This window comes from Falco cherrug, chromosome 5 (genome assembly GCF_023634085.1).
Source record: "Falco cherrug isolate bFalChe1 chromosome 5, bFalChe1.pri, whole genome shotgun sequence".
Lineage (NCBI taxonomy): Eukaryota > Metazoa > Chordata > Aves > Falconiformes > Falconidae > Falco > Falco cherrug.
In genome coordinates, this window is record NC_073701.1 from 66583680 (window position 1) to 66596167 (window position 12488).

General features: G+C 37.0%; 1 protein-coding gene across 3 annotated transcripts in view; it reads right to left on the reverse strand.

Annotated features, from left to right (window-relative positions):
* The window catches only part of PCLO (piccolo presynaptic cytomatrix protein), a 402891-nt gene that overhangs the window by 53324 nt on the left and 337079 nt on the right, over positions 1-12488 (reverse strand). For all 3 annotated transcript variants that reach the window (XM_055712580.1, XM_055712583.1, XM_055712581.1), the window contains exons 21-22: positions 11874-12056; positions 1670-1811 (exon numbers count right to left, since the gene is read on the reverse strand). In XM_055712580.1, the coding sequence (XP_055568555.1) occupies positions 1670-1811; positions 11874-12056 (325 nt within the window). The remainder of the gene's footprint in view (positions 1-1669; positions 1812-11873; positions 12057-12488) is intronic.

A 12488-nucleotide genomic window follows, 5' to 3' on the forward strand; every position in this document is an offset into this window, starting at 1 on the left:
GAAACCCTTGAAACTAACATGAAAAAGAAAACACTGCCTGTCTAAATGTCCTGTGTAACTTGTAAGGTCTCTCTCTACTATCAGAAGATAAACAATTTATTTTAAAAATGCCATAATAAAAAAAGATAGTCTAGCCCTTAATGGAAAATGAGAGGGCTGCATACATTTGATTTAATTTAGTAAAATTCATGGGAACAAATTACTGTAAGGGAAAAGCTGAAGTCGTGGAGGCTTCTTCCTCCTTTTCAGCAGAAGTGGGGCTGGTTTCAGGCTTAGCAGACTAGTGAATCTGTCAGTCAAATACCAAGTAACTGTAGATACTGTCACATTGCTAGACAATACACAATAAATTATACTGTTTGGACTCAAATTTAGTGTATGTGAACTAAAAACTTTTATTGAGAGCTCCATCTTGTGTTTCTGTGCATGAAGATTTTATTCATCATTGCTTTTCTCTTTAGGAATGATGGCAAAGTAACTTTATTCACGTGCAATTAAAGACTGTCTTTTTGCCACTGGGAAGTACAACTCATTTAAACCTACAACATGAGTGGAAAGTTCAGTGGAGATTAAAATATTGGCACCCCACAACTTGGCTTGTGTTGTCCTCCTGAAGATAAGATCGAAATATTAGATTTGTGTCTATTTCCCTTTAGCTGCTAATAAGCTGTATACAAATAACATTGGGGTTTTTTTTTAGACAATTATGAATGCTTAGAAATTTCACAGTTCTAGAGAATTAATTTTTTCTTCATTCAAGCTTTTTAAAGCAGATTGTATCAAGCTCTTGTGACTAATAATTCAGGACTTCAAGGGAAAAGCAAGAACTTGTGTCACAGAGAAAACCATGGAACAACTATTGCAGACACTGAATAAGCAATGACCACCAACTAATATTTTGACAACAGTCAATCTAGAAAATGTTCAGGCCAGAAATTGCTATACTCCTATAAAGGTATCTAAATGAAATTCCTAACTGAAGGTCCATGCTGTCAAAGTTGAGCGGAAAAATTCTGGCAAAACTTTTCTCAGTGGAGTAGTTAACTGGGTAAAATGTTTGAATATTAAATCATTTTATAGGATCATTTCACTGCTGGTAGCTTGATAATTCCTACAGGGACTCAGTCCCAAAGAGCTTTTTCCAGCCAAGAACTGAGCAATTCTACTCAAAGTCTTAAAAACTTGGGAAAAGTTGGGCTATGTCCAGCACCTGAATTTCAATGGCACTAGTAACATCTCTTTCTAGAAGGAGATCAATCTGAAAACTTAAAGTAAGCATTCTTAGGCCTACAAAAGTTGTAATTTTAAAATTACATTGTAATTTTATACATTTATATTACATATAGTTATATAAATAAAATTACACAATGTACATTTAAAAGATAACCCAAGTTCACCTATACACACTTTCATGAAATGCTGAGACTAGCACCTCTCCTGGGTGACAGCAATAAATTCATGAGGTTGAGGCAGAGGTTTGGTTGGTTATTTACAATTCAAAGCTCAACAAAGTAGAATAAAAGTATGGGCTCTGAGAAATTCTCCTGTTAGATCCTATTCTACTGTGTAACCCAAGGCTGCAGAGGAAACAACATGAGAAGATGACTGGCAAGTGAAAGAGCTATACATAGTTCATGGATGATAGAGGATATTAAAGGAAAATCCTTACATTCTTGGGATGGGAAATAGGTTATTCTCTCCTGTGGCACTGCTGCTGCCTTCGCTATCCATGCTGTATCCACTGCCAAAACTACTGGCTGACGAGCCAGTGGAGACAGAACCTTCTGCAGGTCGGTGGTTAGTAGACCTTGCTGTACAGGGCGGGAACAGTGGGTTACCAAAAAACTTGTAAGATATCAGTACCATCCACGTTAAGAAAAACTGCAATTTATCAAAATCACATGCTGCAAACACCTTCATTTTTTTACTTTATATCCCAATATTGAGTTATCATCTTTTGTAGATGTTTATTTTCACATGGAATAAGGTTCTAAACCAAATAGTATACCACCGTATTTTTTCCTCAAATCTTGTTAATAGTTCAAATCGAAAGCCTGAAGGAATAAAAGAGTGGGTTAGATTGATTAACATGGTTTTTCTGATTAAAGCTACAGAAAACCAGTTATTAATCTGTAACATTTCATATGGTGATCTTGTAAAAATGAAAGTCCCAGTGGGCCTTCCTCATATTCCTCACAAAAATTCTTTGCATTTGATGATTTTGAGAAGGAGAGGAAGCTGAAAGGAAATAAAAGAACACCGTCTATAGTCACAGAGACTGTATGAAGATCTCTACCTCTCTTCAGATGTAATGCAGCTACTGCATTATATTTCTCAACTGCTCCTACCCATCTAGACCTTTTACTATACACCTAGAATTTTAATGCCCATATGGTGATGGGAATTGTCCTAATCTTGTTTAAGAACATTTGGTGTAGAAAATCTACACCAGCACGTGTTATTTTTACTTCAGGTGCCTGCTTATTTTGTGTTTTGGATATTTTTGTACTACGTGAACAAATCTTTCCATATTCAGGCTTTAGCAAGTTGAGAAATATAAACAAAAAAGGACATAGTGACATTACACGTAATAATTAATACAGGAACAACAGAGTAGCTCTTCTCATATTGAATAATACAATTGTCTGGGAATATTAATACAGATTTTTAGATTATTTTTTGTTAAATGTTACTTAAATACATCTACTATTGTCATGGCTCATCTATTCCAACTGACTGAGCTTATATGCTGAAGACAAAACCAAATCTTTTGGGCCAAGTTATTTTTCTGTGAAGACTTGATTAAGTTTTATGTTATTTTGGTGAACTGTGAAACTCTAATGCAAGCAGTTAAAAAAGATTATTCTTTAAACAAGAAATCAGTCAAATACCTAAATGGAAATTACTTCAAATAAGAGCCAGAGCCGCAACAGTGTATTGCCTTAAACTGCCAACCAATATTATTTATGTTTGAATTATAAATATTTTTGGTGAAGACTGCTGCATACTGCCTGATGTGGGACCAGGAAGCTGAGTGTGACTCCTCAGATGTAATAAAAAAAAATAGATTAATCACTGAAACTAGAAGAAAGGAATGAAGCAGTTCACGTATCATCAGTGCTTGGGCCAAACTGTGAGTTAAGACAGAACTCTGTCTACAAAGTGATTCTTCACTGCTAAGCCGAGCTGTCACAAAATATTTTAAAAAACTCTTCTCTTAGCCTCCTTTGTTTCACTATTACCTATAGCCCAAGAAGGAATCTGTCAGTCTAAATTATTTTTAGACAAATATATTCTTTAGCTCTATTTCATGATTTTACACATTGATCATAGGCTATCTTCTTGGACGTTAATACAAATTAATAAACTCATGGTGTTATTAACAGATACCCTCACTAGCTCATCTGGAGAGAAAGCCATGCATTTTCTCCAGCAGAGACAGCCCGAGCACAGCAGTGTGCCCTGCTCAGGCAGCGGTGAACGGTGGCTTCTGCATCATGTACAGCCTGTGGCATCATGAGTGAATTCTTATGACTATGGTGACATGACAGCAAACTGCTGTTGGGAAACATTGGGCAAGAGCGAGATTTCAGAGAAGAGAGGTCAAGCTCTCCTTTATAATGCATTATTGCCAGCTGCAAGGTATGCAACCGCCTGAGCGGGGGCTAGCTCACACCTGCCCCAAACTAAACCATAACCTCAGTTCTCACAGGGTTTGTGTGAATGGTACAACTTCTGACTTTTGTTGTTCCAGAATCTGAGGGTTTCTTTAGGTTGGGTTGGGTGGCTTTTTTGCTATCGTATGACAAATACTTCATAGGTGGGGAAAGCTGGAAAAGCCACGCATCTGCAAAACCCATGGAAGCCAAGACAGCATTGCGCCAGCATAAAAGACCATCTTTCATTTTTCCCTTCAGCATGAATTTGCTTAGCGTAGCGTATGTGTCCACCATGACATATGGGGCTGAAAGCATTGTTCGTGTCTGGGCTCTAATATTGCTGTAAAAGCTAGTGCCTGACGTAATTATTTTTATATCTTTACTGGTGGATTTCTAAAACCAGTAAGAACCTAGAAATTATTTCAAGCCAGAAAAGCTTGAATTAAGCCTTTATAAATGGTTTAGGAGTTTTGCTACATTGATTTACAATTAAAACAGATGTTTCTTTCAAAACAGCTGTATCCTGATGATACATTTAGTATGCTGTATTTTAAGTTTCTCTGCTGTTTTCACTAATTTACAGCTTTTCCTATATTGATGGTTTTTCCCATAAGATCTCTTGGTAAATGGTTATAATGGAGCCAAATTTAGACTCATGACTGGATTTTGAAAATGCTGACGTTTAATGTTATTCTTTTTTTTCCTTTTCTTTCCCTGTCTGCTCTAAGAAAGTAATGAACTGAAATGTCAAGTTTGCAACAACAGATGAAATCCACAAACCTATTTACAGCTGGTTTTGTGACAAATTAAGAATCTGGATACAAAGAACTCTGTAACTCATGAGAAACCCACATTTTCTAGATATCTGTATTTTTACAAATATACCTAGACCTCTAAGCTTCTGCTGTTGGTTATATAGGAAACTTTCAGATTTTGAATATGTGGTGATGCTTGCTGCCAGGCAATATTTTTCCTAAGAGTTAGAATAACCATGGTTAGGTTTGTACTCTTAAGTTGAAAGTTAGAACTTGCTTCCTGTTTTCATGTGTGAGGGACTAATTCGTACCTTCATTTCAAGTGCTTCAAGTCTTTCCCTTTCTCTTTGAACAAATGCAAATGTTGTAGGAACTTTCACAAGGCAGTCTGAGCTCACTGTGGTACTCTGGTCTTACTAGCCTATGTAAGGTCTGTGAAGCCCTGTAAGTGTCAGAACAATTGCCACCTGGCTTGGCCAGTGGGATTCCCACCCACATAAAGGACAAGTAAATAAAGTGAGATTAGGGCAGGTTCACTTCTAGGTTACAGAGCTTCTGCTTACAGATGCCTAGGCTAGAAAATGCTTAAGTTTTCAGGTTTTGACTTCAAAGTTCTGTCAGGAGGTGCCTTGGTCTGTAGGGAGTTGAATTGTTCCATATGGATTCACTGTGGTCCAGAGATTGGATATTCTCCTCTGATATCACAGAGGCGCCTGATACTACAAGGTACAGTCTCGTTTTACTTAAATCTACAACATTTATCTGAATAGGAACTTGGGCAACATTTGAATATTAAGTATCCAGAGTATGGAAGAGCTGTTTCATTGCTTCCTCGCCCTTTGTTTTTTTTCAAATTATTTCCTGGTTCTTAGAAAAAAAAACCAAAACAAACACACCACAAACCCAAACCTTTTAAAAACTCTTAGAAAGCTTAGAAAATTTTAAAAATACTTCTTATAGGCAAAGTCCTGCTGTCAATTACATATGATGCTGAAATATTTCCATTTTTAGAGAAAAGCCTTAAGGTCTCAGCAGATGAAAGAGGCTAAGCTTAGCTGAAGGTCGTTACCCAGCTTATAAGACTTATAATAATGAACTCAAATCAGTCAGCAGCAAAATGGAACCAATCCAGCACTGTCAGCCACTCCAGCTATTCTCTACAGTGAATGGACTTTTTAATTTTTTTTAAAAAAAAATATTTAAATTTGAAAAATGGGACTGTGCTGTTCTGTGGTTCCTGTGGGTAAAAGAATATCAGACCCAAGCAGAACTTACTCTTGGGGATTAAGTTGTAGATGTTCCCCTTTTCAGGTATCTGTCTAGAATTCTAGTAGAAATAAAACTCTCAGAATACATTGGGAAAGACAGTTCTATTTGTTCACCAAACAGGAGGAGCAAAAAATGCTTTTGTGTATGCATTCAGGATTAAGTTTTGAGAATTTGCCTCTAGCTGCTTGGAAAAAAATGTTCTTTGTAACTGGCAATCTTGTGAGAAACCCTCAGTGACAAAAAGGGCATACTGAGTCTTCTCAAAGAGATGGAAGCAGGTAAAATCAATGATTTGCTTTGGAGAGTTCTCTGCTGACCAACAGACTGGGCATGTCACATGCAGTGTCTTCTGGCAGAAGCTTGTCTACTCTTCACTCTCAACCACCTTGTGCCTCAAGTGCTCCAACATCAAACTGCCCCCAAATGCCGGTTTGCCTTGCTTTATGAGGGGTTCACTAGCACTCCAAGCAAGTGCTACTCTGGTCTGCTCTGTAAGATTCTGCTGTGTAAAACCCTGGTTTTGGGACTCCAGTTGCATCTTTTGTGAACCGGCAACAGAAAGGGGATACCTAAATAACTAGTGATCAAAGACATATACCTCAGGTCAGTTCTGATCATTTTTCCTCACTCTTTCTTTTACTGAGCAGTACTTCAGACCATGGTTGTGCCCATTTCAGCCACATTTATATATTAGGCGCTGTTCTGACCACCTGCTGAGCAGTGATATTTTGTGACATTTCAACACAGCTCTTTACAGAGCAATTTACCATTTGAAGTGAGTAATGGTAGAACAGCACTCATCTTAAACTGCCGTGATGGCGTTTCTTTACCCAGCAAAGCGATTCTGAAGAAGTAATTTTCTTCCGTGTCCTCCATAGGGTTAGGCTACCATCTAACAGACTTTTTAAATAAGAGTTATCAAATCAAGAATCTGAGCAATTTCCTGAAATTACATGTCAGCTTAAAATGGTGGACGAGTAAATAGCAGGAATAGCCAAAGCAAAATGGACCAGCTATTAGCCTGAAACAAGACTCAAGACAGCCTCAGATTACTGCTCTTTGCAGAGACTGGGGACAAACAGCTCTTGTTTTGATAATGATTCTTAGAAATGGGTTATTTGTAGCAATATGAAGGCCCATTTAAGTTGGAAATTAAGAGACTAGTGAAGCTAGGCATAAAACAGCTTTAGGCAGTAAATTATTTAAAGTATGAAAGAAACATCCTAAATTGTTGTAGGAAATTAAAACATGGCATTGCCTACTAAAAGTGTGAAAATGCGTATAGACCTAAAGGGACCCCAGATAAGCAGGTATTTAAATCCAGTCATATCCAATTCAAAAGGTTTAGAGAACCTAGGAATCAATTTCCTTTCACTCGGCATTGTTGCTAACATCAGTAAATAGAACTTAGTGATAAGGAAAATTCCTGTTGATTTTAATTTCATGCAGCTAAGTGGTTAGAAATCACACAGTGCTGGCTCAGCCCCGTATCATGGATTTCACAGTGCTAGTGATATCTTGGTCCATACATCACATTGCATTTCTGTGTAGTTTTAACCTGTTATGCTGACACTTACGTGAACTTTCGTCAAAGTTGTTGGAACAAGGGAGTTAAAAGCAGGCATGCCCTTTTGAACTGAAGTGATTTAAACCCAAGGACATTGAGAAGTGTAAATTGACAGACTTAGTTGGGAACAATTGTGAAAATGCTGATGCACCTCCTGTCTACTCTAGATATTCTCCCCAACAGTATCAGCTCTGACAGTAGACCTCCCTCTGACCAGCAAAATCGCTTGACACACATACCTTGGGAAAGTAGTTTCCTCTTGGGATATCACAGAAAAGCTTTTGTCACAATAGAAAATTTATAATATAAAAGATGAAATGTTCTCTATGAGATAAGAGAAATAAATAGATTATGGGTACATGCATTAGATTTGGAGGTTTTCAGAGAATGTTGTGATTTTAAATTCCTCTATGTTTAGGGTTGAAAAAAACCCCTTTCTATTACTGACTAAAATAAATATTTGAGAAATTTCTGTAGAAATATATTGTTTGTATTACCTTAAATGATAATTTAACAGGTATGTTTGAACCTTTAACTGAAATACATGGCATTTTCTCCAGGTCTTTAACATTTCCTAACTAATGCAGGTCAAGAGCATAGCACTACTTTTCTCCTGGCAGCTTGTTTGCTTGTTTGGTTGTTTTTTAAATGTGTGCTAAATAAAAGAGGAGCTGCATGTGGCATCTGTCATCATATGATGTTCAAGAAGCAGCATATTGACTTGTAGCTCCTCTCTTATGAGCGTCTGTTTGAAGGGATAGAAAAATGCATAGGACTACAATGATGTTCAGGCTTGAAACCACCTATTGAGCTCCTGAAATACTTCTTTACTGTTCTCCAAACAGCCCAGGAAGAATCAAAATAATTTTCTAGAAATTTTCTTCTTTGGTCAGAAAATAATATTTTTATTGTTGACCATTCAACATTCTGATGTAATAAAGGAATTGTTTTTTTCATTGGACAATCATTGTACCTTTGGGGACAAAACTGGCACCTCTTCCTCTGCAAATAAGGTCCAGCCCATTGAATTTTACCCATGAAGCTACACCCATGTAGAGACCACAGCTCCCTATGAAACTGTGTACTTTAAAAAATGGCCAGTTATGTAGATAAATACTGACTACATGGTGAACACCATCTTTTTTTGTTTGTGCTCTGAGCTTGTTATTTCACTGGAAACTACGCCTTCTATTCTACTGAGGCAGAGCTGGTGCACCTTCCTACTTCACAGGGGCATTGAAGGGAAATTTTGCTGTTCCTTGTCTGTCTTATTCACTTTATTGGAAGTTATTTAAACTAAAGCATGTAATTAATTCTTTTAAAAATATAAACTGGCTTTGAAAAGGCCTTTTACATAAAATCGGTAAATAACTATATTGTAGGTACACCTACTGTTCTATATGCATATATCCAGATAACTGGTAATTAACATTAGAATATCTCTAACTGTTCAAATATCTGAAGAACTCTAAAATAATTTATTATATTTAAGGCACAGATGACCTACTGAGAAAATTCAATATAATGGAAAGATTATTCTGTGGGACAAAGTACTGACTTAAAAGAAGGTGGACTGGTTTACACTCTCTAAAACTGACTCATGTAAACTCTAACACACAGATTTATGTTTAAAGGAATGTGCTTAATTTTATGTGAATGTGTAATTGGCAATGATTCATATTTTTCACAAAACAGAAATCAAATTAACTCAAACCTAGGCACTGCTCTCTCCCTCTGGCTTGGATCCCTTGCAAATTCTGCCTTCAAAGGTTTGGCTCTGAAACATTATTGTTCCTCTCTGAGGGGTGTGGTGGAAATGTGTATTATGCAATCGGTTTCTTTGCAGATCACGCTTTTATCTCTCACAGGCAATAAGAAAATTATACTTCAGGGTTTATCTTTAATTAAATGCCGTAGTTGAATATTGGATTTTACAAAGTTGCTGAACAAAGACCAATTTTCTGTTATAGCGTCACCTTAATTTTAAAAGAGAGTGATTAAAATACACTTTTTGCTATTTAATATGAATACAGAAATAGTTCCATGCAATAAACTTAAAATGATGCAAGTCCTTTGCATTCACAAAATATATATACCGTGGGTGCTGGTTTTGGTTATGATTTCCTTTTTACTTCTCATCAGACATATAATTAATAACTGACAAAACACATCAAATAGAAGCGGTCCTAGGAGTCAGAAGTAGAGAAATAATTCTCTGCAGCATTCTAAGAATGACTAAGTGTTCTTACATTGTTTTGGTTTTTTCAAGTGACAATTGAATTCAAGGAAAAAAAAAGGTATCGAGAGACTAAATTAAAGGAGTAAACTTTCTGAGGGTTCTCTTAGCTACAGAAGGACTGATGATCAGTCACAGCATAGAATCTTTCCCAACACTCTTGTGTGCTTGGACTGAAAAAACCACAAACAGTTGTTCTAATAGATGCTGTTCTCTGATAAAATCACATAGAAATAGCTGTGTTAAAAAATAATAATGATGCTGATGATATGTAATGGCTTCCTTAATAAAGGACTTTGTGACTTAGTGACAAAAAGCTATTAATTTGCCAAGATGACCGTTCCAGTCCACAAAACCAGTTCATAATGGGTTCTTTTCCAGGTTTCAATACAGTAGGCTGTAATGGGTATGGGTACCACAACCATGCAGTATCTCTGTAGGACTTCCAAACTGATGATGCTGTAATATTCACAATACTCTTAGAACTTTTGAACTGCAGGGGAATCCTCTCCTTCCTTCATCACCTCTTCCTCCTGCAAAGAACTCCATAAACTGAAAGCTGTTTTGAGCATCTTTGGTGCTTTTTCTATTTAATGTCATAGTCTCTTCTTGTTTTACTTACAGACTCCACAGAACTGCAATTAACTAATCTTGCTTCTTGTTCCTGCTGAAATGCATGAAAACCTTTAACCTCAAAACAGTAATTACTGGCCCACCTCATATGAATAAATTAGGACAAACTAGTCTTGGCACACTAAGAAGCCAAAACTTCTCACAGATCTGAAACCAGGCTTGTAAACGTTGTGTAGGTGACCATGCATTGCATATTATTGTCAGAAATAAAATGACAAAAGTACCATGTCTCTTCATAGTAACTCTAACCTCACTTATATGTTAATGACATTAATGTGGGCTGCTCTTCCCATAATTTTCCATGATGCTTTTAATATTGCTGAGCCAAGTGCATATCGATACTTCCCCCCCCACCCCCCCAATTTTAGAAGTAAAGAACCTAGCATAGCAGTTCAGCGGCAAGAATACTTGAGCAACAGCCTAGCTATTTATGATAAAAGTGTATGTGAACCTTGATTCAACCTTGTATCACAAGCAAGAGGTTTTACTATTGCTTGTCTACACCAAAAGGCATCATAGGACTAGAAGTGCTATGTAGTTCTGTTCCAACAGACATGACACCTCAGAAGATCACCAGAGTTATTTAGATTTCTGTGGTATAGCTCCCAGGAATAGGATGGGCCTTTCAGCTGTGGTGCCTGAACTAGTGCCATGATATCCTCTGGCCTTTGCTTGAATTAAGTGTCTGGAGTTGAGCTATAGAGTAAGACAACATGTGTGGGTGGACGCAAACGTGTGTAGACAGATCTATTTATGGAAGAGTTCTTAAGGCTTTCATAAGAAACAACTTGTTATTTCTAAATACAAAGTTTAAAATAATTTGTTAAATTTGCCCTGTTAATTAGCTGTTTTAACAGTACACTAGTTCTCTTAATGAACCTTTAGAGTACATTGTTTGAAGTATTGTTCCCTCTTTCTCTCCTGCAGCCTTCTCAGCCAGACTGTACTGTCCACAGTGTGTAACAGTGTTGACAGAGAAAAAACTTCAATGACTCATGAGAGCTTTGGAAGGGGTTACAGCACAAGAAAAGCTCTGGGAGTCCAGTCTGTAAGTTTATTGGGATAAGCTCTCAGATTTCATGGAAATAAACAAAATGCTCCAGAAGTCAAAAGATCCGTACCAATTTGAACCAATTGAGATTCTGGCTCTGTATTTGTGATGAGGGGAGAAACTGATGGTATGTGGTATTTAGGTTTGATGTACAGGTGCCTACAGGTAGAAAAAAATTTTTTTAGAAGCCGATAGGAAAGTCAAGAGATTGAGCTATACATTGGTCAAAACTCCCTTTCCACTGGCAGTTTAAAAAATTATCTATCCTAATGACTTTTGACAAAACAACTAAGTTGGGAGAGGAAAAAGAAATTGTTAATGTCCTAATTAGAATTCCAGAAACAAAAATGTGCAATTAGGTTTTTGTCACAGTACAAGAAATGTTCAATCATGCTTAAGCAGACCAGCTTGGATGCATGCTTTTTATTAGGCAACAACATGAACAAAGCTATACCATTTTTCAACAGATGTCTAAGTCCTCCAGTGGAATGGAAGTGCACACATTTGTTTTGTAATGTATCTTAGCACAGCTTTTCGTTATGGATTTATGTGCTGATGTGGAAAAATCAAGCAGATTTCTTGATTCATGTTAACATTTACAGCACTTAATGGGGGGGATAAAATAAATATCGCAATGAATTAGTAGACATGGCAAGAAGGATTTGGGCTGTGATTGGTTTCTTAACCATGTCTTTCTGCTCACCTCCTTCAGGCTTGACTGGTCCATCAGACATCACTTTCCTGAGGGCTAGTTGGCTTTGGTCTTTGTTGTCATTGGCTGGTGGAGGCAGATTGTCAGACTGAGTTCTTTGAATAGGGAGGACTCCTGCTATGCTGTGTCTGTGCTGCTTCCTGGCATGATTAGACTGACCGCTTTTATGTGCTGCTGTGGCAGTGTGGGTGAAATGGAAACCCAGAATATGTATCCTCAGATGGAACCAGCTTAAATGTTATTCATGCAAACAGAAGTGGGTTTTTTTTTTCTGTATTTAAGTAGTGTTTTCAAACACCAAAGAGACACCACATGCACAGCATTAAAGATTATTAAAACTGGCTGTTTCTTTATTAATGATGGTGAAGACAAGGGAAGTAATTTTCCCCCACTTTTTGCATTATACCACGGTAAGTTTATGGCATATCAACAAATCCTGAAGACAAACACAATGATTCCACAGTCAGAGAGTTTTAATTTGCCATCAACTGAATCCTTAGCTAGAATTAAGATACTGGTCTGAAGTATACTCTAGAGAGCAATCCTTTTGAATGGAAAAGTTTTAATTTATGAATCTATTTAAAGTTGTCAGATGAAATCTATCTT